The 24492-nt window shown below is 39.2% G+C and overlaps 2 protein-coding genes across 2 annotated transcripts in view; one reads left to right on the forward strand and one right to left on the reverse strand.

Annotated features, from left to right (window-relative positions):
• The window catches only part of LOC124776441 (probable protein S-acyltransferase 23), a 62420-nt gene extending 50804 nt beyond the window's left edge, over positions 1-11616 (reverse strand). The window contains exons 1-4 of the mRNA XM_047251439.1: positions 11303-11616; positions 10225-10465; positions 3458-3623; positions 3239-3372 (exon numbers count right to left, since the gene is read on the reverse strand). Of these exons, the coding sequence (XP_047107395.1) occupies positions 3239-3372; positions 3458-3623; positions 10225-10465; positions 11303-11430 (669 nt within the window). The 5' untranslated portion in view covers positions 11431-11616. The remainder of the gene's footprint in view (positions 1-3238; positions 3373-3457; positions 3624-10224; positions 10466-11302) is intronic.
• On the forward strand, positions 11440-12837 carry LOC124775502 (THAP domain-containing protein 1-like). The gene is made up of 4 exons (XM_047250335.1): positions 11440-11527; positions 11795-11897; positions 12022-12305; positions 12422-12837. The coding sequence occupies exons 1-4, from the start codon at positions 11440-11442 to the stop codon at positions 12835-12837; spliced, it is 891 nt and encodes a 296-aa protein (XP_047106291.1).
• The last annotated feature ends 11655 nt before the right edge of the window (positions 12838-24492 follow it).

Genomic DNA, 24492 nt, shown 5'->3' on the forward strand with positions numbered 1-24492 from the left:
CAGTCAAAGGCTTTCGTAAGATCACAAAAAATATCCACTGGAGACATTTTTTTGTTAGTGGTTTCCAAAACTTGGTTGCTGAAAGAGAATATTGCCTGTTCAGTACAAAGACCAGCACGAAAACCAAACTGATTTTTGCTTAAGATACTGTGGAAGTTGAGATGCTCTTCAATCCTAATGCATGAGTCTTTCAAGAATTTTCAAGAAGTAAGTTAATAGGGATATTGGGCGATAGTTTGTAATGTTGTTTTTATCACCTTTTTTAAAGAGAGGAATCACTACAGCCAATTCTAGTCTGTCAGGGACAATCCCTTCTTGTAGGGATGTATTGTACATGCTGCATAAGATGGGACTAAAATTTATAACAGTGTTTCAGCATTTTACTGGAAATATTGTCCACACCAGCAGAATTTTTATTTTTTAATGATTTAATTACTCTTATGACTTCGCTTACAGTAACTGGAGGTAAAGATAACTGTGGGATTCCGTTGTTAATAGCTTTCTGTAGGAGGGAAAATGATTCTTCCATAGAACCATTACAGTCTGTCTTCTCTGCTGCTCTCAAAAAGTGGTTATTAAATATTTCTGCAACCAACTCAGGTTTCTTTATAATACTGTACCCTGTTTTAATCTCTACCTGAGACATGTTCCCTGTTTTCCTGCCAGTTTCCCTCTTTATTACATTCCATGAGGAGCACTTTCCTATCAGTCTGTTCAGAATTCCTTAGATGGCTGAAATATTAGCAGCAGATAAAATTTGGTTACGGCTGATTTCTCATAATTTCATGGACCCAGTAACATGCAGAGAAAATATTAAGAGTCACACAACAAAAATCTACTCAGAATCATCTATTATTTATTAAGTATGCAGTTTATTAAAAATAAAGTACACCAACTTAAAGTTTAATTACAGTGTGTACATTTCAGAGCACTGGTGTGGACACTGAAATACGGGATATAGTGCAATCATTATATTAATGTTCAAGTTGCTATTGCAGACCTACCCTAAATGGTAAGGGACCATGTAATTATGCAGAAGTGGCACAGATTTTAAAGCTTAAGAAAATCTTATGACAATGAGTATAGATAAACATTTTTAAATGACAGCCATTGAACTGACAAAGTTATGCATTAAAAAGACGTTAATCATTCTGTGCATGTATTGTTCACCTACTGGTAACTTGAACACTTTTTTTTCAACAAATTAAATCGAGTCTTGGTTCCCAAAACTAATGTAACAGTATGTGGAGACATGAATAAAGACACAGGCATTGAAGATAAAATTAATAACTTCCTACACATTTTTGGTATGGCACATATGGTAAACACTGCTACTAGGCTATCAGAAAGTTTAACAGCAGTCTTAGGCCAAGTATTTCCACAAATTTTCAGTGGAAAATGTAAAGTATTTACAAGATATACTGACTTTTCTGATCATTAATATCAGAAAATAAAGCTGAAGACAAACTAAAAAAAATTCCACAAAACTGCTGGCCTACAAAATGATCCTCTTGGAATGTAAAATACATATTACCACTTGGAAATTGGTAAATCAAACATGAGATGATGAGTATAAGGAAGGCAATGTAGATACTAAGTTCTAGTAAATTCTGGACACTGTTTGAATCAATATTTGAAGAGAAATTTATAAAGTAGACACTTCAACAACAGCAGTGTGTGTGTGTGTGTGTGTGTGTGTGTGTGTGTGTGTGTGTGTGTGTATTTGTATTTATTTGGAAGAAGAACTAAACCCCATTTCTTATTAACACAAGTGCAGTATCAATGTAGCAACCCCTCACCTCAAGGGGGTTCCAGATACTACTGGAATATTAGTTCAGTTCTGACTATGTTGATGGAAAGTACTAGTTGTAGCCACACAGAGGGAACAGTCCTGGTACTCAAATGGAATGATTTAAGGAAACTGCAGTACAGTTAAATCTGAATACCCCCTTGGGTTTTAATCTATTCCCCTACAACTTGCAATTCTTGTCTGTCCACCACTTATCCTCTACAATTCTCACATTTCAACAATAGTAATAGAAGGTTTACTGCAAGGGATGTTTTAGCCAGCAGGTGAGAAAAGCTTGTAGTATATAAATTGATAATACACACATTTGAATTACACCAAAATAGTTTACTTACATAAAATCTCTTGCTATTTTAGGAGAAGACAAAGATCTTAACAACCCAGTGACAGCCACTCCTCCAAGCCAAAGATGCAGGTAATAAGTTCTGGTGACATTTGTCACAGGAGACAGAAAACAGTAAATCTATCCCACATGAATTGAAATTTCAAGACATCCTTTTCTAATACGTTATAACTTTTTATACTTTCTGAATTATTAGACACAGTTTGTTACCATCACCCTTGGAAGCTTGATCAGGTTGACTACCTGTCTGAGTTTGGGTGTAATTATCCCCTGGTAGAACACCCATCCCACTGAGTTTTTTTATTTGCAAACTGAGAATTGTTTTGTTAAATTTGAAGGCTAGTGACCTATGCAGCTCAGACAGACACTATCCCTTTGCACGGGTAAGTTTGCTAGACCTTAGGTACAGCAGTTGCCCCGTGCGTTTCTTGCGAATTACTGTTTAGCTACGACAGAAACGCACTGGATTAGTATGCAATACACATCTAGATGCAGATTTTTTAAATTAAGGATTGTACAAGCCCTGTCATCGAGATGTTTGAACTCAGCTCTACATTATATGTGGAAACCATGTTCCACTGTAGTACCATACAGTTAATGGTGAAGTGGACCCAGAATTTACAAAATTTAGAGGACTGGTGATACAAATCAATCATGATCCCTGCCATAACACACAGACAGCCAATACTGCCAGGGCAAATCATTTAGTAGGACCCAATGAGCATGTATAGCTTCTCAAATGTAAAAGGAATAGTAAAAACTATGCTCTGCCCCTTGAAGTACACAAATGGCAACTGCCCCTCCATCAAATCCTATCATCTTTCCATTATCCAGGATTTAAAATTTACTTCCTGTCCTACCTTGGCCCTTTCCATTCCCTTGCGCTTCCATATTTCCTGACCTCTGGATATTGATTTTTTTATTTTAGTTTGATCAGCGATTCACATTTTTTGTCTTTAATGTGATTAGTGATGTGCCCCACCATTACTATGAAATAAAATGAGTGATTTGCCAAACAACATTTAATGTCTATCCATTAAACACCTGAACACATCCTGTAACCTTTGCAATGAAAAGATCTAACATACCTTTTCACAGAGAAGTTTAACACATGTTACACTTCCTGACAAACAAGCTAAATGAAGAGGAGTTGAACCAAAATTGTCAGGTTTTTGTAGATCAACACCCGAGTGCATCAACAGACGTATGAGATCAGCATGACCTGAAAACCAGTGGAACTTGTCTTAGCATTTAATTAATTCCAAAACACAGCTGTCTGTGAGAATATTATCATTATAAATGAATACCTTTATAAGCTGCCCAATGCAAAGCAGTGTCACCGTTAATGTCTGTCAGGTGATTCAGTGCACCCATCCCAAGTAAATAAGTTGCTGTTGCTGAGCGACCAAACATACACGCCGTCATCAGAGGAGTGAGACCTTTGAAGTCTGCTGCATTAACAGCAACGCCTGCCTGAAACAGGAAAAATTTTGGACCACAATTCACTTAACAAAAAACATTCAGTTACCAATGTCAGAAACCTGAAAAATTACACCAATAGCAAAAACTAAAAGCCTTTAAAATGGTTAATCATCTACATGTATTATTTCTCTCTAAGTATGTAGCAAAGCAAAGTACCTCATAGAATGAAACTAACAGAAGTTGAACTCTTGGTCAAGGGGGAAAAAGGAAGGGCCTGTTAGTGAATCACCCTGCTCCTGCTTGGCAGTTTCTTGCGCACCATAAACATTTCATTGACTAGAAAAATTTTGTGTATGTGTTTTTTCCCCCTCTCATTCTGAAAAGTTGGGTTCCAGTACTTCATGAGTATGTTTGTTACACAATAAACAAATTACAAGCACTGAAGACTAATCTTATCTACCATTTCCAATTTCATGAAGTCTAAGTTGCTCTGATGATACAAATTCTTCCAAACTAAAACAGTCTCTATAATACTGAGAGATGAAATCTACCAGGAGGAAAGATGAGTTTGAACAGACATACCATATACCCAAGCAACCACTTTAACAAGCTGGTTTAAGCAAAGTGAACAAGAGCATGAGAAGTGAAAAAATTAAACAGCAACAGAACTGACATAACATAGCAACACCAAAACAAGAGGAAACTGTGTGAGGTCTTCCAGAGACACAGTGCTTCTGAATGGCTGCAATGTGGGCCTCTCACGGAGTTAATTATATGTTTCACAGATCATAGGCCTGTCTAAAAAGTCAGTTTTACTGATAAACATAGCTTTCAGTCCTACTCAGGGAACTACACTTACAAGCTAAATGTTTTTAACAGGCAGACAGTTCTTAAAGTCTGGATATGGAATGGAAAGAGTTGTCCCAAAGAGATGATTTTACGTTATATTTAAAACTCACTTTGCTACCTATCAGACATTTTATGTCACTGAGCAAATGATCAAAAATTTTTGTTGTTACATATGGAATTCTTTTCTGCAACACTGACAGCTTTAATAATGGGTAACGAAGATCATTATTTCTACATGATGAGCTATCAAACTGCCTATTGGCTTCTGTCTCGGGTTCTTCGGCCGACGTTCATCTAATGATTTTTCTGACGTTTCGCCAGCACGAGTGGCTGGCATTGTCAAAGCTTCACCCTCCATTGCCGGTGGTGAACTGGAGCCAAGCTCGCGGGCGCAGACTATATGTACCTGGCGCGCCAACGTCTGAGGGCTTCTCCGCGGTCATTTCCGGTGTGGTTCTCCTCTTGCTACCTGCGACGGTCGTTCGCTGCAGTACGGGAAGCCAGGATCCGTTGACCTTAAGGCTTTCCTCTTTCTTGTTCAAACTGTTCGCGTGTTTTTGTATTTCTACAGCTTCTCTGAACAAGCGCGTGTGATAATGCTTCTGTACAGCCAGAACTTCCGTGTCGGCGAATTTTATTATGTGGTCGGTCTCATTGAGTGCGTGCTCTGCCACGGCCGATTTCTCCACCTGCCCCAACCTACAATGTCACTTATGCTCGTTGATCCTGGTGTTGATGGATCGTCCAGTCATTCCGACATGACTGAATGACTGGACGTGAAGTGTTGGCAGAAGAGCCAACACCGTGTTGCTAGAGGAGGCCGAAATGCACGCTTTTAAGCTCACGCAGATTGGCGTGAGGTCTGGAACATTACAAGGAAATGAGAACTTAGAAAAACGGACGCAGTTGCTGTAATACTTAACTTTAATCCATAACTGTAGAACATCTCTTGACTGTACATGCCTCAAGATAAATATCAATTGAATACGGCGCCTTGCTAGGTCATAGCAAATGACGTAGCTGAAAGCTATGCTAACTATCGTCTCGGCAAATGAGAGCGTAATTGTCAGTGTAGCATTGCTAGCAAAGTCTCCTGTACAACTGGGGCGAGTGCTATGACGTCTCTCTAGACCTGCCGTGTGGTGGCGCTCTGTCTGCAATCACTGACAGTGGCGACACGCGGGTCCGACGTATACTAACGGACCGCGGCCGATTTAAAGGCTACCACCTAGCAAGTGTGGTGTCTGGCGGTGACACCACAGGACGATCCATCAACACCAGGATCAACGAGCATAAGTGACATTGTAGGTTGGGGCAGGTGGAGAAATCGGCCGTGGCAGAGCACGCACTCAATGAGACCGACCACGTAATAAAATTCGCCGACACGGAAGTTCTGGCTGTACAGAAGCACTATCACACGCGCTTGTTCAGAGAAGCTGTAGAAATACAAAAACACGCGAACAGTTTGAACAAGAAAGAGGAAAGCCTTAAGGTCAACAGATCCTGGCTTCACGTACTGCAGCGAACGACCGTCGCAGGTAGCAAGAGGAGAACCATACCGGAAATGACCGCAGAGAAGCCCTCAGACGTTGGCGCGCCAGGTACATATAGTCTGCACCCGCGAGCTTGGCTCCAGTTCACCACCGGCAATGGAGGGTGAAGCTTTGACAATGCCAGCCACTCGTGCTGGCGAAACGTCAGAAAAATCATTAGATGAACGTCGGCCGAAGAACCCGAGACAGAAGCCAATAGGCAGTTTGTCAACAAGTGGCCACGAAAGCCTTAACAATTTTGTATGATGAGCTATCCCAGAAAATTAGTTCCATACGACACCACTGGGTGGAAATATGCAAAATATATTACAAGGCTGATTTGTTTCCAAGGCTATCAATTCTACAAGGAACAAAAGTAGTTGAACCTATTTGTTTGAACTGCTCAATTTAGATAAGATGATTAGATTACATTAGATGTACTTTTCGTTCCATTTGATCCATAGTGAGGACATCCTCCAGGATGTGGAACATTACAGAAGAACAAGAATACACAATAAACATTTACAATGAAAAACAAATATGCTAGTGCACCTTCCACAGATCCCAAATAGAATGAAGCCACTGGCAAGCTACTGAAAATGTATGTTCCTGAATAATGGACACCTTTCTGAACAAAAGTAAGTGACTTTAAATCGCTGTGAAGATCAGAGACAAGGTATGGTGGAATTAAAGCTGTGAGGATGGAGCATGAGTCGTGCTTGGGTAGCTCAGTCAGTAGAGCACTTGCCCGCGAAAGACAAAGGTCCCGAGTTCGAGTCTCGGTCCGGCACACAGTTTTAATATGCCAGGAAATTTCATTTTTCTTATTTCTAATCTTGATTCCATGAGCTGCTGGTTTGAAAAAGAGCTACATTTTAGTATTGATTCCACCATCTGTTGATTTGAAAAAGAGATATATATTCTAATGACAAATTTCATTATGGAATAAAGATATTGGGAAGCAGTAGTCAGTATCCTTAGTTCCCTAAACAGGCCTCTGTGAGATGTTCGAGTTCACACCACAAATAATTCTTATTACACGCATTTGTACCTGGGATACTTGTTGAGTTACGCTACGAAATAATCCCATATGAATTATGGAATGAAGGTAAGTAAAGTATGTCAGCTTTCTCATTTTTATTTCCCCTATATCTGACAACATTTGAATTGCAAATAACGATCTGTTTAGGTGCTTAAGCAGTTCTGTGGTGTCCTGCTCTGGTTGAATATATTATCAAGCTCTAGGCCTAATCTCAAGAATTTAACAACGTCCACTTCTTTTACCTGTTGGTCATCATACTTTAGGTGTATACTGGCAGAACACCACTTACAAGTTCTGAATTACATTTAATGTGTTTTTTCATAGTTTAGTTACACGAAACTGGCAAAGAACCATTTATTAATGACCCTGAAAATTTCATTAACCGATCTTTCTAAGACTACACTTCTTAACTATTTACTGCAATGTTTGTATCATCTGTAGATCAGTAATATACAGTACCTCGTCAATATTTATACTCAAACACTGGGAGCATTCTATCCCATTTACTGATTCCTGTTCATGTGCTACGTCAGTTGTTGGTACGACTATTTGTTGCACAGAACTGAATATAATACGTTTTCTCGATACATAAGGAGTGTCCATTTTTATAGAACTACTTAATAATTACCTCAAAAACACCATTAACAATCTCTTCCATTACCTTCTCTCTAACATCATGTAGCTGCAATTCCAGGGAACCTGGGTGACGTTTGAAGAGAAGGAAAAACAGTAAGATATGGACTGGGAGAAAGAAATGAAAGAATAAACCACCCGGCAGACTTCTGCAGAGATGGGGATTAATTCCTCACTAACACTTGCTTTAAGAATCATAAAAAGAAGGATGTATATACATGGAAGAGACATGGAGATGACAAGGTTTCAGACTAATTATATAATGGCAAGGAAGAGATATCCGAATAAGATTTTAACCTGGAAGACATTTCCAAGAGCAAATATGGACTCTGATCACAGTTTACTGGTAATGAACTGTAGATAAAAACTGAAGAAACTGCAAAAAGTTAGAAATTAAGATGGGGTCTGTATGAGTTGAAACAACCAGAGGCTGTCTAGAGTTTTGGAGGTAGCATTAGGCAGCAACTGAATACAGTAGAAGACAAATGTACTAGGCCTGTCTAAATAGTATCCGACCTCGGCCAGAAAAAATATTTCTAATACATGACAGGGTTGGGATCCTAATCCTCTTCTAAGTAGGCCCATTGTGCTGGCACCCACTTAGCCCACCAATCCTTCCACTCCTGAAAAAACCTCTGGAAGTCTCCTTGTATAATGATTTTCAGCTCCGTCATCGTGTTCCACATTATCTTTTCTCTATTCTCAAAACAGGATCCTTTCAGTGGCGCCTTCAATTCTGAAAACAACCAGAATTCACAAGGAGCCATGTCTGGAGAGTAGGGACGTTGTGAAAGGCTGTAATTCCATGTTTGGCCAAGCAATTTTGGATCAAGTGGGATGAATGTGCGGGGGGCATTGTCGTGATTCAGTTGCCAGTTTTTTGCCGTTGTGATGCACAATTCCATGGGCATCAAAGATGACAGTCAGCATCACCTTGATTTTGCTTCACACCTGCCACATTTCCTTTGGCCTTGGAGACTCGGGATGCTTCTGTTGCGATTACATGTTTTTTGTTTCTGGGCCATACCTGTACACCCATGACTCATCTCCAGTTATCACGGTGTTCAGAAACCCAGGATCAGTGTTGGTGGTGTCCAGAAGTCCTGTGCAACGTCATAACGGATGTCTTTTTGTTCCAGTGACAACAAGCTGGGCACGAATTTCGCAGCCACTTGATGCATGTTCAAATCATCATGCAAAATTGCATGTACAGAATCTTTATGTACTCCAACCTCTTGGGCAATCTCCCACACGGTCAAATGACAATCTGCAATCACCAAATTTTGCACTCTCTCGACAATAACTGCACTCCAGGCAGTTTTGGGCCTGCCAGAACGCTGGCCACTCTCCATTGATGTGCGGCCATTTTTGAATCTGTGAACCACCCCTTAATTTGTGTTACATCCATCGTTCTCCAAATACCTGCTGACTCTTACGAATTGTTTCACCTTCAAAATCACCAAGCTTTTGACAAAATTTGATGCAGTGTCTTTGCTCAACACGTTCAGTCATCTTGAGAGAATCGGTAACCAACGAACACACTGTGTAGCACTTCACTCAGCGACCGACAGGCAGTGACTGATGCATTGGAAGGTGGGGACAAAATTCACGCATGCGCATAAAAGTCTTCCTTTACTGCGTACAGTGGCGCCACGCTATCGTCACTTTTTTTCATGGGAAAATGAAAGGTCGAATACTTTTTAGACAGACCTCGTATAGCTCTGAGAGATGACAAAGTGAACGCACCAGATGATCAAATGGGCACAAAGACAAGCCCTAGTAGAAGTCCATGAATACTATAGGTGGTATTGAATTTATTGATAGAAAAAAATATAAAAATGCAGCAAATGAAGAAGATGAAAGGGAATACAAATGTCTAAAAAATGAGAGTGACAGGAAGTGTAAAATGTCTAAGCACAAACAGCTATAGAACAAATGTAAGTATTAAGAAGCACATTTCACTAGAAGAAAGATGGATACCACCTACAGGAAAATTAAAGAGGCCTTTGGGGAAAAGAGAAGCAACTGTATGAATATTAAGGGCTCAGATGGAAAACCAGTATTAAGCAAAGGAGGGAAAGCCGGAAGGGGGAAGAAGTATGTAGAGGGTCTATACAAGGGAAACAAACTTGAAGGTAGTATTTTAGAAAGCTAGGAGGATGTAGGTAAGTTGAGGTGGGAGATATAATACTGCAAGAAGAATTGACAAAGCACTAAAAGATCTAAGTCGAGACAAGAACCTGGAGGACAAGACATTTCATCAGAAATACTGATATTCTTGGGAGAGCTAGATATGACAAAACTATTCCACATATATAACATTCGCAGGCTAAGATAAAGCTTTTGACAGTGTTATCTGGAACATATTCTTTGAAATTCTGAAGGTAGCTGGGGGAAAATACACAGAGCAAATGGCTATTTCCAACTTGTACAGGAACCACATGACAGAATGGCCACACAGGTGTTACGACATTGCTCCTCTTATTTAAGAGTTTTCATCATTGTACCACCTCATTTGGTATTACGTATCGCCACTGAGAAGGATATCAACAGAAATTACAACTGGATTTTACAGTGGTGGGCACATATTACTCACTTGCAGGAGTACTTGCACGACAGCGGCATGACCCTTTCTGCATGCCCAATGAATTGGTCTGGGGCCTTGTGTCCCAAGGCATGACAGATCTACAGGAGCTGATCGCTCAACAAGATAACGCATGACTTCAACATTGCCATCCAGAGCAGCCCAGTGAGCAGGTGTGTATCCCCATTCATCTCGTGTACTCAGTGCCTCTGGACCCAGCTTCTCAACTAAGGACTCTATATCACTGACATCACTGAAAAAAAGAAATAAATAAATAATTTCATATTTAATTTATTTCTTTCAAATATAAATGCATTCATAATTATAAGGAAATGCAATCAAAACAGGAAATAAATGCAGTGCTTTGAGACCAAATGTCAAAGATTATTGAACACTGTCACAATATAATATACAATAAATCAAACCTAATTTCTTGCCTAACTACTTTTATCTTCTTTCCATCCTAGTTTTTGTAATGTGTCTCTTGCCTCATTGATTTTATAATGCACTTAAATGTGAAAGCAAGATATTATACAATTTAACACTTTACAAGTACTTTTTACAGATTGTGGACTTCTTTTACAATAAAACAAACTCTGTACGCAACATTGCAAAATGATCAGAACTCTCTAAGCCACTTCCTTTTTCAATATAAGCAATGTCCGAAGGAAGATTGTATAACTGTTTAAAGTCCTGCCGACAGCCCGGTCATTGGAGAAGTTTGCTCGGAATACGAAAGTACGGGGAAGGAAATCGACTGTACCCTTTCCAAAGGAACCATTCTGGCATTTGTCTGGAACGATTTGGGGATATCACCTGAATACTGAAGGCAGGACGGAGATTTGAGTCGTCTTTCTCCCGAATCCGTGTAAAGAGTGCTAATTGGTTTTATTAATGATCTACGGGCGGTTAAAAAAACTACCACTTTATTATTTTTTGTAAAATTATAGTTTGACTTGTTCCGCAAGATTCTTCTTCATGGCGGTATATACTGAACATTACTACCGAATGTGCAATGAAACATGGTGCAGAGATAACTCTGTCAACTTTCGGATGCACGAAACATCATTACACTTGCTTATATACTCACCCAGATCTTACAACGTCAAATATTGATTTCGATGTATGTCCTGTATGGAATTCTGCATTGTCTGAACAACACATTATGTTACTGTCTTTCTCTCCTGCTACTGTTGTCGTATTATGTTCCGCTACCATGTTGCACGAATGAGCAGTAGGTACGCCCCAGACACATCTAGCTGTGCCCGGCGTAGGATAAACTTTGCAAAGCGTTCTGCTGTCTTACTTAGCAACAGTAATAAGGATTTGTGACAAGTTCGTATAGGTGATCAACGAGCAGCAACACCAAACTTCTTATCAGTTGTCACTATGTGATCGTGACAGCCAACGAGTTAAAATTTCATAGAGTGGCTGAGATACTAGTTACAGCGCTCCTAGCGGCAACCAACGCTACCTCGGCCGCCATGTTCTCCTTAGTCAAAACATTAGGAAAGCGTTACTGTTGTTTGTGTTGGAAGTGTGTCAGCTGTTGTGATATTACTGCAATATTTAACTTTTCTAGTTGACTTTTTTGTTACAAAATATAAAGTCAACATGCCTGCAGTGTGTTCAGCGTTCAACTGCACAAATCGCAGCGATAAAACAACAAATATTTCATATTATAAGTAAGTATATTAGTACCGAAATACGACACACGTTTTTTAATGTTTATTAAAGAGTCATTTGCATTGGAACTGTAATTATGCTTAAGACAAATGCAGGAAGTAATTTATTTATCGTTGATTACAGATTTCCTTTAAAAGATAAGGAAATTACAAAAAGATGGGTTATAAATATGAAGCGAGAAAACTGGTTTCCTACTACAGCCAGTTACCTCTGTTCAGCTCATTTTGAAGAGAAATATATGTACCACACAAATGTCCAGAGGTGCCTTTTGTCAAAACCAGTACCTGCTATCTTTAACTTTCCACCACATTTACAAAAGCAAGATAAAGAATTACGACCACAACCCAGAAAGCGATCTTTCGACAATTTGCAAGATAGTGCTATTACAGTGACATCATTAGCACAAAGTAAGTCAATAATTTAATTTTACTCCGTGTTCTTATTACTTTGAATTACATACTTTCTATTACAATCTTATGGTGTAGCTCAGTTATAAACTTACGATGTAACTACGTTCTTTCAGTGCCTGTCAGACCCACATCTGTTTCTGCTGACCACAATTACTGTCTACCAAGCCCTAAGAAGTTGAAAACACAATATAACAGAGTACAAGCAGAGAATGTGCGACTAAAGAAGCGGATAAAGCAAATGAAGCAACTTAGTGCACGACACAAAAGAAGAATAGTGCAGTTACAGACTTTAGTTGCTGGTTTGAGAAGAAGGCTATGTAGTTCAGTTTCTGATATGTTAAACAGTGAACATGTAGTTAGTTTGTTGAAGGAGCTATTGGAACTTCAGTGCAGTGCTAAACTATGCCATTATTCTCAGCAAATAAGGAAATTTGCCCTGACCCTACACTTTTATTCTGCCAAGGCATACAGCTACTTACGAAAATTTGTGAAATTACCCCACCCAAGAACGCTTCGACTTTGTTATTGAATTACTATGCTTGTGTTAACTACTTGTAACACATATTTCAAATAAATTCTCGTTCACAGTGTACTGGTTTTTGAGGCTTTGACTGTTTACTTTGAAATAGCGACAAAAATATCGCATTTCTGCGCCCGTTACTGTTTCTAATAGTTAACCACAGCATGTTTAGAAGTTTCACTGTAGTATTCTGGTGATACCCGCTCTAATTGCGTTAATTTATGGGCAACAAGTAACGTTATAGTGGATGGACAGACTTATTTGAGTTGTCTTGTAGTGTTATCTACATCGAAAAGTTTAGCCATATTTCGACAAAAACATCCCTTTTTGCTGTCAGTGTACACTGAAATCACTGCTGTCTATTGCTTGTTTTAGAAAAAATAAAGCTAGTATGAGCTATTTCAAGTAAGTCAAACGCAGTTACAAGGGGGCGGGACACAGCAGACGAATGCCTTGACTAAAGAAAACATGGCGGCCAGAATTTCAATTTGCTTCAAACATGGCGGACCTATAGCCACTCTATGAAATTTTAACTCGTTGGTGACAGCTGTCAAACAGTTTGCAAAGTTTAACGAGCAACACACTATGTAATATCTCAGACCAAATGCAAATTCTAGTTAGGCCTTCTGCACATGCAGCGACTGAAAAGCAATGGGTCGGCGATGTCTGGTTGTAGACTGGTTAGCAACGCAGCTCCGCACACAGCGCAACTCTGCAATGAGAAACTGCTGTTGCCATTTGTGAGCGCGGAGGAGGAGTATTGTTTGTTGTATCTGAACATCTTTTGATTACACAGTACATGTCAAGTACAGATTCGGGCACACAAGATGTAGTCCTCTATTATTATTACTGACGAATGAAAAAGAAGGAAATTCTGGGTTCATCCATACATTCACAGAAACATAAACTGCAGGCTGTTTGTAGCAGCAAAGGAGCTACAACAAACAGATTCGACATTCATTGGTTTTTATAGAATGAGTAAACATTGCTACAGTGATTTGGCACAACTGATTTCTCCCGCCATAACACAGCGAAATATGCAAATGAGGGAACGTATCAGTGCAGAAGAACGGATATTAACCACTTTGAGGTAAGAGAGTTCTGATTTATTTTATACACAAATAATAACATTTCATTGAAAGTACATACAGTCTACCGTGTTTTATAAGTCATTTTCTTAACTAACTTTCAAACTGTGTTGTCAGTAGAATCTTCCAGTCATTGTTGACCAGCCGCTTGGGAAACTAATTCGTAAAACTAACTGGCAACGCTATTGTCTTGGTTATTGTTCTCTGTATCTCCGCTTGATTCAATAGTGACATTTATTGATTGGGATCCAATGACTGAGTAACAGCTATAGGGACAAATAGTCATGGAGTAGGTGCCTGGTTCATGATTTAGTCGATTAGCTGTAATACTCTAAGATTGAATATTTTTTGTTGCTGATTCTTTTCATCCAACTCAGACAATAAGCTAAGAAGAAAGTTTCGTATCTTCTCTCCTCTGGTTGTGGGGCTTGGACTGCTGTGAGTCAGTTTAGCTTTCTTGGCTTTAATAAACTCGATGAAACAACTGTTAATTTCATCATATTTGCGGACGAGAATCAGATGCCACATAGAAATTCCTGTCACCTTGACAACTTTGAGAGTGTTCTCTTTGAGGCTGTCCTCATTCAGCTCATTAGTCGCAGTGTTTGCTAAGGATGGTAGCGGTGTTTCTGGCGGAGCTGTTGGCGTGGACGAGGAGGATGGTGGTGAACATGTGAGATGCTGAGAAGAGGTTTCCTCACTGTTTACAGCATAAAGTACATTTTCTTCGACATGGGGGTATATGGTAAATTTCCAGTGGCAGCAGAGGTTAAGGGTTTCACAAACGGTAATGCAAACTGCACTGCTTGCATCAAATAATAAAGCTTCTTTGTATTTGACCCCACTTGGAGGAGGTTTGAGGTTCCAAACAAAGACTGTTCCTAAATTACTCCATTTCTCTTTGCATTCAGGCTCTGAAACAAAAAGAAGGCGTTTCTCTTAAGGTCAAATAGGTAATAAAATGTAGAGAATCGCGAAATGAATTAATAAACTAAACTTATACATGGTTTTTCATTTACAGGTATGAGAATTATAACCCATTTCCCCATTATTTTATAGCAGATGATGTGTTCCGCTTATCACGCTACTTAATGAGACCATTCTCTAAAAAGTGTCTCGGTAATGTGAAAAGAACTTCCAACTACCGCTTAAGCAGAGGAAGGAAAACGATTTATTGGAATTTGCGCAGCTGAATAAGTATTAAGGAGAAAAATGGACATTTTACTAATAACTATATTTGCACATTCAAGAACAAATAAAGATTTACAGCGAGCACAACAGAAAAAATTAGCGCACACAAAGAGTGTTAGACAATGCCAAAGAGGTCTATTTTAAACAGTGCACTTTGCGCCATCACACACGAAATATATTGTTCACACAATTCCAACACCCCTCCTTGAACTTATATTTTGTGTGTTGCTTCCACAAGATAAACCAAATAGTCCCACAATCTTCTCAAACTTCTCCCTTTCCAAGGGTTTGGTCAGAAGGTCAGCTAACATGTCTTCTGTGCGCAGATAGTCCACGGCAATGTTCTGTAGCTCTACGTGGTCCCGAATGAAATGGTGCCATATATCAATATGCTTTGTCCTAGCACTAGTAACATCATTTTTAGCTAGGTTTATGGTCACAGAAGATGGTTGTAGGTTCCTCAATTAAATTGGGTTCTATTTCACTTATTAATGTTCGTAGCCATAATACTTCCTGTGTGGTGTAAGATAGTGCCATATACTCGGCCTCTACGGTGCTCAATGCAACAGTTTTTTGCTTTTGACAGGACCATGATGTGAGGCCCCCATTAATTTAAAACAGCAGCCAGTGGTGGAGTATCTGTCTCTCAATTCACTCCCCCAGTCCGCATCGCTATATCCCTCTAGTTTTGCGTTACCATCTCTATGGTATTTTAACTCATAGCTTGAGGTTCCTCTTAGGTATCGGAATATCCTCTTTACAGCTTTCCAGTGCTTTTCCTTTGGGTCTCTGCAATATCTGCTCATTGCATTGGTGGCAAAAGCAATGTCAGGTCGTGACGTTTGAGACAAATATAACAGACTCCCTACTGCTTCTAAATAAGGAACATTCTTGTCACATTCCACATCAGTCTCATTTACACTTAACTCCTACTTCCATTGGAGTACTTATGGGTTTGCAATCACTCATGCCAAATTTCTTTAATATTTTTTCCGTGTATGATGATCGACTTATGCTCAATTCTTGTCTTTCTTCATCCTTAGTAATCTGCATACCTAAATAACGTTTGACTTCGCCCAAATCATGCACCTCAAACTTGGTTTGCAGCTGTTTCTTGAAAATTCTCGTTTGGCCTTCACTTTCTCTCAGGATAAAGAAATCGTCCACCCATATCGCCATTATAATTATTTCTTCTTTTCTCCCTTTATAGTAAATGCTGGGATCTGCCTTGGATTGCTTCATATTCATATTTATTAGAGTTTCATTTAGACATCGATTCCAGCAACGTCCACTTTGTTTAAGTCCATAAATACTTTTTCTCAAACGCCAAATCTTTTTACTTTCTGATCTGGTTTTTATGGTGGAATGACATATATCTCCTCCTCCAATTTCCCATTTAAATATGCCGTTTTAACATCCATATGATGAATTATCAAATTTCGTTTTACTGCCAAGGCTAAACGATATCTCAATTATGCATACTTGACTACAGGTGGAAAAGTTTCTTCGTAATCTACCCCTTGTTTTTGTGAATATCCTTTTACCACAAGTCTTGCTTTGTATTTTGGTGATGAGCTTTCAGGGTTCTTCAAATTCAATACCCATCTTGCCTGCAGTGGTTTCTTATCTCCTGGCATATCTACCCATTCAAAGGTTTCGGTCTGATATCAAGATTCTAATTCTCTCTTCATCGCTTCTTTCCATTCTTGAGAGTTTGGGCCACTCATTGCTTCTTCTGCTGTTTTTGGCTCATCATTAAAAGATTGTGCTGTATACATCCCAAAATCCGGATATTCCTTCGGTTTTGGTACACGAGAAGAACGCCTTACATTGTTTTCTTCATTTTTTTCATCCTCTAACTCATTGTCATCATAAATTGTATCCATTTGTCCTTGGCTGTCGTCTTCCTCTTCTTCACTTTCTACTTCCTCACACAAGGTTTCACCTTCTGAACTAGGTGCAGTTGACTTAGTGGTTTTGCTCTCTTTTGAGTCCTTTCTATTTTCAAAGAATATTACACCTCTACTTGTGACAATCTTTTTAGTCAATGGATCCATTAATCGGTAGCCCTTTGAATTTTCACAATAGCCTACAAAAATATACTTTTTAGAATTCGGATCCCATTTTCCTCTAAGCTGTTTTGGAATATGTGCCATTGCATCACACCCAAAAACCCTTATATTGCTTAGATCAGGTTTCTTTCCCATCCATATCTCATAAGGGATTCTATTCTTTAAGGCTTTTGTAGGTGATTTATTGTTCAAATATACAGCTGTTGACGCTGCCTCTGCCCAAAAATCTTTGGATAATTCAGCGTCAGTCATCATGCTCCTTGCTTTCTCAACAATGGTCCTATTAACCCTCTCAGCAACCCCATTTTGAGATGGGCTGTACCTTATGGTAGTTTGATGCCTGATTCCCTTTTCTGCCAGAAGTTTCTTCAATTTCTGGTTAATATATTCTCTCCCATTGTCAGACCTGATGATCTTGATCTTCTTTCCCGTCCACCTTTCAACCATATTGCAATATTCCTCAAAGATATCTCTCACTTGGTCTTGAGAACTAAGAGAATAAACATGAGTATATCGTGAGTAATCAATAAACGTAAGAAAATAATTACTCCCACCTATGGATTCACACTCCATCGGGCCACGTACATCTGTGTGGATTAACTGTAAGACTTCTGTGGATTTACTCTTACTAGTCTTGAAGGATAACCTTGCTTGTTTTCCCTTTATACATGTCTCACAAGGATCCTTGGACACACTAAAATTCTGTATTCCCTTTGCCATATCCTTTATCATAGACATACTCTATCTATTTAGATGTCCAAGCCTCTGGTGCCATAAAAAACCTTCTGCTGAATAAACTGAATCACTTACATTTTTATGTTTACTGTCAATGGTATCCAGCTTAAAAATACCGCTTTCGTTACTTGCTGTAGCTATTACTTCACCACTTTCACTGATTACTCTTGCACCTTGCATGTCAAAAGTGACTGTATTTCCTTTCTTGACAATTTCCCCTACAGACAGCAGGTTAGTTGCCACATTTTTCACATAATGAACATTGTGTGCTGTAACCATATCTGATTCACCATTTACACTTACATGTAGATCTAGTTTCCCAGCCAGGTGACACTGGAGCTTGTTGCCATCAACAGTAGATATTCCCATATGAGTCTTATCTTTGATGTCATAAAGAAGTGATTTATCTTTAACAATATACACAGATGCACCTGAGTCTAAAATCCATTCCATATCACGATTACTCATCCCACCAAAAGAATAAAAACATGAGAGTGCCTTACCTTTGTTATTGGTCCTTCTCTCTGGGCTATCAGTAACATACCTCTTTTGCTGAGTGTCTGATCTTGGGCTTACTTTTTCTTTGCACTTAGACGCAATATGTCCCATCTTCTGACATTTATAGCACCTCACCGATTTCTTCTTTTTGTTTTTTGAGTAGAGAGCAGACGCACCTTCCTTCTCCAGTGTACAACAGCTTGGAGCACTCTTTACGTCCTGCAGGATTTTCACCTTAACACTGTCGCCTATGATTGGTATACCCGAGCTTTCAAGTCCCATAATCATAGGTGCATACCTTTCAGGCAACAGCAATGTTCCTATCCATTCGTCAGCGATCTCGAATCTGATGTTTCTCAGTCGGTTCGACGTGGTTATTATTTTGTTAACGTATTCGTCTACACTCTTACATTTGTCCAGACGAGTGGTAATTAACTCACGTAATAATCCTACTTTTCTTGTAAGACCACCATCCTCGAATGCACTTCGCTAATTGTCCCAGACTTCCTTCGCTATAGCAGCTTTTTCAACGTGAATATAATTCGCCGAATCAATCAGTAATATCAATTTTGATTTTGCTTCCCTATCCTTATTTGAATAATTCTGATCTGTGGATTTCATTGTCCCAACTACCACGTCCCATAGGTCGTCTAAACGTAAATACGCTTCTACTGCAAACTTCCAGGTTGCCTAGTTTTCGCGACCTATAAGTCTTTCAATCTGTGGAATTTGTGCCGCACACATTCTTAACGGTAACTTGCTTTTTATTGCCGTAAAGAACACCGAAAAATAATGCGGAAAAAAATTGTGATCGTCTTGTAAGGATAACTCGCACTTCACGTAAATTGGAACTTTTCCAATACTTTCTCCCTACTATTTTATTGATATACTTATTCCAAATGCAGCCTGGGCCCATAACCTATTGGAATTTGCGCAGCTGAATAAGTATTAAGGAGAAAAAAGGACATTTTACTAACAACTATATTTGCACATTCAAGAACAAATAAAGATATACAGCGAACACAAATGGCTTCAGAAAAATTTCACTTTTTAAATAGCCCAATACGTTGCAAGAATCCTGTCAGAGTGAATGATGTTATCAAAGCTGTTTGCATTCTCCACAATTAAATACGAAAATGTGAAAGTGTAGAATATGCATCTACACATTTGCAAGAAAATCATGAATCCACTAATGATGCTGCAATATTTCAAGCAAACCATAACATTTCAAATTGTGCTAATTCATCAACAATTGCATTAAGAAATTATGTAACAAATTACTTTTTAACCCCATGTGCCTATCTTCCATGGCAATGGAATTGCTGTATTTGAATGTTCATTCCATGTTGACTGTAGTTAAGTTCTGTGAATGAATAAAACCTACATTCTTCATTTTAAAGTGTTGTCGATTACTTTCATTTTGAAAACCTGGATGTGATTACATGCATACACACGGAAACATGGTGACAGTGCTTTATGCTCTTTAAACCATTTGTATTTGAGCCCCACTGTACTTAACACACATCCTAGATTTATAGCATCTCTGTCTTTTCCCGCCGTTTTCAGGTTTGTTGACGTGCAACAGGGTAATTTTACAGAATAGCATTGTCACACAAAGAATACTCCAGGTATGATTTATATAGTTTTTGTACATGTGTTCCCACTGATATATTGGTAATTTAATTTTAAACAATAGATATACAGAACATTACATACCTGTCATATGAACTCCTTTTCCAACTTCATTCCACGCCTTGTGTGTCAAGTCTCTCCTGCAGTAACCTTGGGAGCTTGTAATTATATACAATGGGATGTTTTTGTACTTCCTGGACTAAAGTAATGTTTCAAACCTGCGCTGCGGGGTCCGAGGCGTCTTGTCAGGGTCCGCGCGGCTCCCCCATTGGAGGTTCGAGTCCTCTCTCGGACATGGGTGTGTATGTTGTCCTTAGCTTAAGTTAGACAGGGTAGAGTATAAGCTTAGGGACTGATGACCTCAGCAGTTTGGTATCATAAGACCTTACCACAAATTTCATTTTATTTAAAACTTGCTCGTTCATCTTTAAAATCACCTAAAACAAAGCTAATGTCGAGGACACGACGCATCTTGGATCGCTTGCAAGGCAGGCGCCGAGTTGCATACAATTGGTTGACAATGCGCTGCGAGAGATGTACTGGTGAGTCGAGTCGTGCCGTCAGCGGAGCACCGTTTAACGATATAGAAAATAGCTCGGCTGCCAACTGGCGTCGGCAACGGGTTGCATTTGAGTCGCTGCATGTGTGGAGGGCCTTAGTATCATCACAGTCAAACAAAACAGTCGCTACACTTCGTCTCGATTTTGTTGCCTACTGCGCAATCAGCGCGCCAAGCGGCCAATAAGTAAATCTACGGAATTCGGCGCGATCGTGAAAGCGACAGCGAATAGTAGTTGATTATTTTGGTTTGTACAATGGTTTTTTACACACAGGAGCGTCTGTAGCACAAAAAATTGCAGCAACAACAAGAAGAAGAGAGCAAGTCTGTCATTTTTTTTAGGTTTTCTGAGGACCATGAGAGCTCTATACCATCATGTTACTAAAATGTATCGTCAGGATTCGCTTGCAAACTACAAGTGCATTATTGATTAATTTTCGTTTTAGGAACAGAAAATGACTAGTGAATAGCATTCGAAAAGATCTTATAAAAAAGACCTTGTTAAGTTTAGTTCGCTACACTTCTAACAAAACCAGTTCATGAATGCAGACAGTAATAAACTCATGTGGAATGCAGTACCCACACTGTTTGACATCCCTAATAAGCCACCTCAACTGACGATGAAGAGGAAACAGCCACAAGGGTTCGGCACTTCATCTAAAGCTGTAAAACACTCATGTGGCACAGAAGCAACCACTACAATTCTTCATGTATCAGTGCCAGGTTTATCTGAATCGCTAACAGAGACATGCTTTTATGATGAAGTGCAGTTATTCATATCTTGGAAAAGCAGGTGAAATGTCAGAATGTGCAGATCGCTAGACTTCGTGCAAAACTATTATGAGACACGAAAAGTACATATCATTTTAAGTACAGACAGCAACAGAAACTGTATAAGAAGGATCAAGTGAAGAATGACAAACAAATTTCGAATAGTATAGGATAATGATGTTTAAAAACAAAAGATGCTCTTGACCTGTTGTTAAGCCAGATTAGCATGCTATTGAAGGAGAAATGTGCTGCAAAATGGAAAGACGAAAATCAGATATCTGCTCCTAATTCGTTATATTACAGCACTCAGGCATACAGATTTTGTCAATGTACTCACTGATGTTTCCTTCAGTGAGTACACTACAGAGGTGTTGGCTTTGAGGAGTTTGGGTTTACACACACAGCATATTTCTCCCACTATCTGGCACTTGCTCGTCCCACTTAAAATTATTTATTTATTTATTTATTTCATGTTCCATAGATCCAGTTAGTGAGTCAATCACAAGGATATGGAACGTATCAAATTGTACAGGTTTCAATTTAAAGTTACAATAAATACAAGGGCAATTCAATGCCAAATTGTACATAGTTTAAGTAAGACATACTATAAATACAGTAATAGATACAATGTCAGCTAGATAACATAACAACTATTTAACAGAAATAGGAGTTTCAAATAAAGGTTATAAATAAGAGCACAAAGATGAAACAGATATTAGGCCTACAAGAGTAAATACAGGTACAGCCAATCTGTTGTTACAAAAAGTGTGATAATGCTCAAATGCTTAATACAATCAATTGAACTAGTTCTAGACACAATAAGTTTAGTGATGGTATACATTTTCTTGCAAATATTCATCCACAGTATAAAAAGGTTGTTTAAATTTTGGCAGTTCTGCTTGAACACATTTGATATGTAGTGGGAGAGCATTGAACAGCTTAATGCTGGAGTAGTAAACTCCTTTTCTTCTTACGATTGTTTTCACTTTCTATGAGACTCTTACTAGAACAAAGTACATCAAAATTGTTTACATTCTCGAACATCGAAACATTTTCTGTAGACGACGTTTTGGCGCCGAATGTTTGACGCTTGTTGTGTACTACGTTCCATTTTGATGATTTATCAGCGTCGTTTTGAGGCAATGTACCCATGTTCTGGCGAAAGTTTTTGTTCTTCTGTCTGTCTTGAAGCAATGGATCCATGTTTTGCTTCGACTTCAGCTCCATATTTTCGGACTTCAGGCTGTCGATTTCTACTCTTAGACTGCTGATTACACATTGTAAACTAGTAATACGTTCACTATACTTTAAGAATTCACTTTTGCACTTTACACACGAATTTTTAACGGCTTACTTTAACTTATTTTTGGAGTAAAATCGCGGATATCTACACACGCCACCATCATATAAAGATGAAGATCGTACTTGTGGCAACACACAGTAGACATAAGGAATGACAAATGAGGCATCGATCCCTTTTGCACATAAAGATGTATGTGCTTCTTACGTGTGAATCTGTGTGTTTGGATTCCTTTGATATCAGCATGGTAAGCTGCAGTTCTATCGAGCCTCACAAGTGTTTCTTCACGAATGAACACAAGTTGTCCCAAGCACTTACAAATATTATTCTACTGATTTCTACCCATCCTTTAATTTTCAAATTTATGTCTGAATAATCCTTCACATTTCTGTTGGAAAGTGCTGGTCTTTTTTCCGATTCTTCTATAAGAATGTAATTATCTATATTGTCTTCATGCACAGCCACATTGGTTGAAGAAGTCGATGCCATTATTGCATGTCGCAAAATAAATGAGCGGAGAATGCATGCAGAGTGACAATTATGTCACCTGTGTGCGTGCAGCAGTGAGAACTTACTGACGCCATAACTCTTTTGTCACTGTCACAGGCTTGTTCGTGGGTCGGCGGCCAAAAGTGTCACCCCACTGTCATGTCATAACATGTGCAAATCTACATATACATCCACAGAGCGGACAGAGTGATAAAACAATCATGCTACAAGGTTCACGCGTTGACAAGAGTTACTCATGTGCACTAGCCCTAACGTTAACGGTCATGACACTCACAAGCGAGTGCTTAGACTTGGCATGCCGAAACATGTATTGATTTTTTCCTTGTCTTAGTTAGCAGTGAAAAAGGAACTGGAAGTCGCCTGAACAAAATCATGAAAATTGCTGTTTTTCTTGTTTGGCGATTGCAGTGAAGGCTGGTCATCCATGGAAATGCGAGCTGTTGGTATGGTAAGCATAGCGCACATAGTAGGGAAGTGCGGCTGTTTTATTGCAGCGTTCACTAAAGAGAAATATTGCTGCAAAGTTTTGGTGAAAAAGGGAAACTAATATTCGTTTCTTTGGGGTGCACAGCCTTTTAATTTCTGGTACTTATTTCGAAACATAATGTCCTGACGCTAGTTCGAGTTGTGAAAGATATTCTATGCATTTACATCTACAGGGTGTTACAAAAAGGTACGGCCAGACTTTCAGGAAACATTCCTCACACACAAAGAAAGAAAATATGTTATGTGGACATGTGTCCGGAAACGCTTACTTTCCATGTTAGAGCTCATTTTATTACTTCTCTTCAAATCACATTAATCATGGAATGGAAACAAACAGCAACAGAACGTACCAGCGTGACTTCAAACATTTCGTTACAGGAAATGTTCAAAATGTCCTCCGTTAGCGAGGATACATGCATCCACCCTCCGTCGCATGGAAACCCTGATGCGCTGATGCAGCCCTGGAGAATGGCGTATTGTATCACAGCCGTCCACAATACAATCACGAAGAGTCTTTACATTTGGTACCGGGGTTGCGTAGACAAGAGCTTTCAAATGCCCCCATAAATGAAAGTCAAGTGGGTTGAGGTCAGGAGAGCGTGGAGGCCATGGAATTGGTCCACGTCTACCAATCCATCAGTCATCGAATCTGTTGTTGAGAAGCGTACGAACACTTTGACTGAAATGTACAGGAGCTCCATCGCGCATGAACTACATGTTGTGTCGTACTTGTAAAGGCACATGTTCTAGCAGCACAGGTAGAGTATCTCGTATGAAATCATGATAACGTGCTCCATTGAGCGTAGGTGGACGAAACTGAAA

The sequence above is a fragment of the Schistocerca piceifrons genome, chromosome 2 (assembly GCF_021461385.2).
Source record: "Schistocerca piceifrons isolate TAMUIC-IGC-003096 chromosome 2, iqSchPice1.1, whole genome shotgun sequence".
Lineage (NCBI taxonomy): Eukaryota > Metazoa > Arthropoda > Insecta > Orthoptera > Acrididae > Schistocerca > Schistocerca piceifrons.

Coding starts and splice junctions, on each gene's coding strand:
- LOC124775502 (XM_047250335.1), top strand. CDS start 11,440: ATGAGCAGTAGGTACGCCCCAGACACATCTAGCTGTGCCCGGCGTAGG. Junction 11,898..12,021: donor ACAAATATTTCATATTATAA/GTAAGTATATTA, acceptor CGTTGATTACAG/ATTTCCTTTAAAAGATAAGG. Junction 12,306..12,421: donor AGTGACATCATTAGCACAAA/GTAAGTCAATAA, acceptor ACGTTCTTTCAG/TGCCTGTCAGACCCACATCT.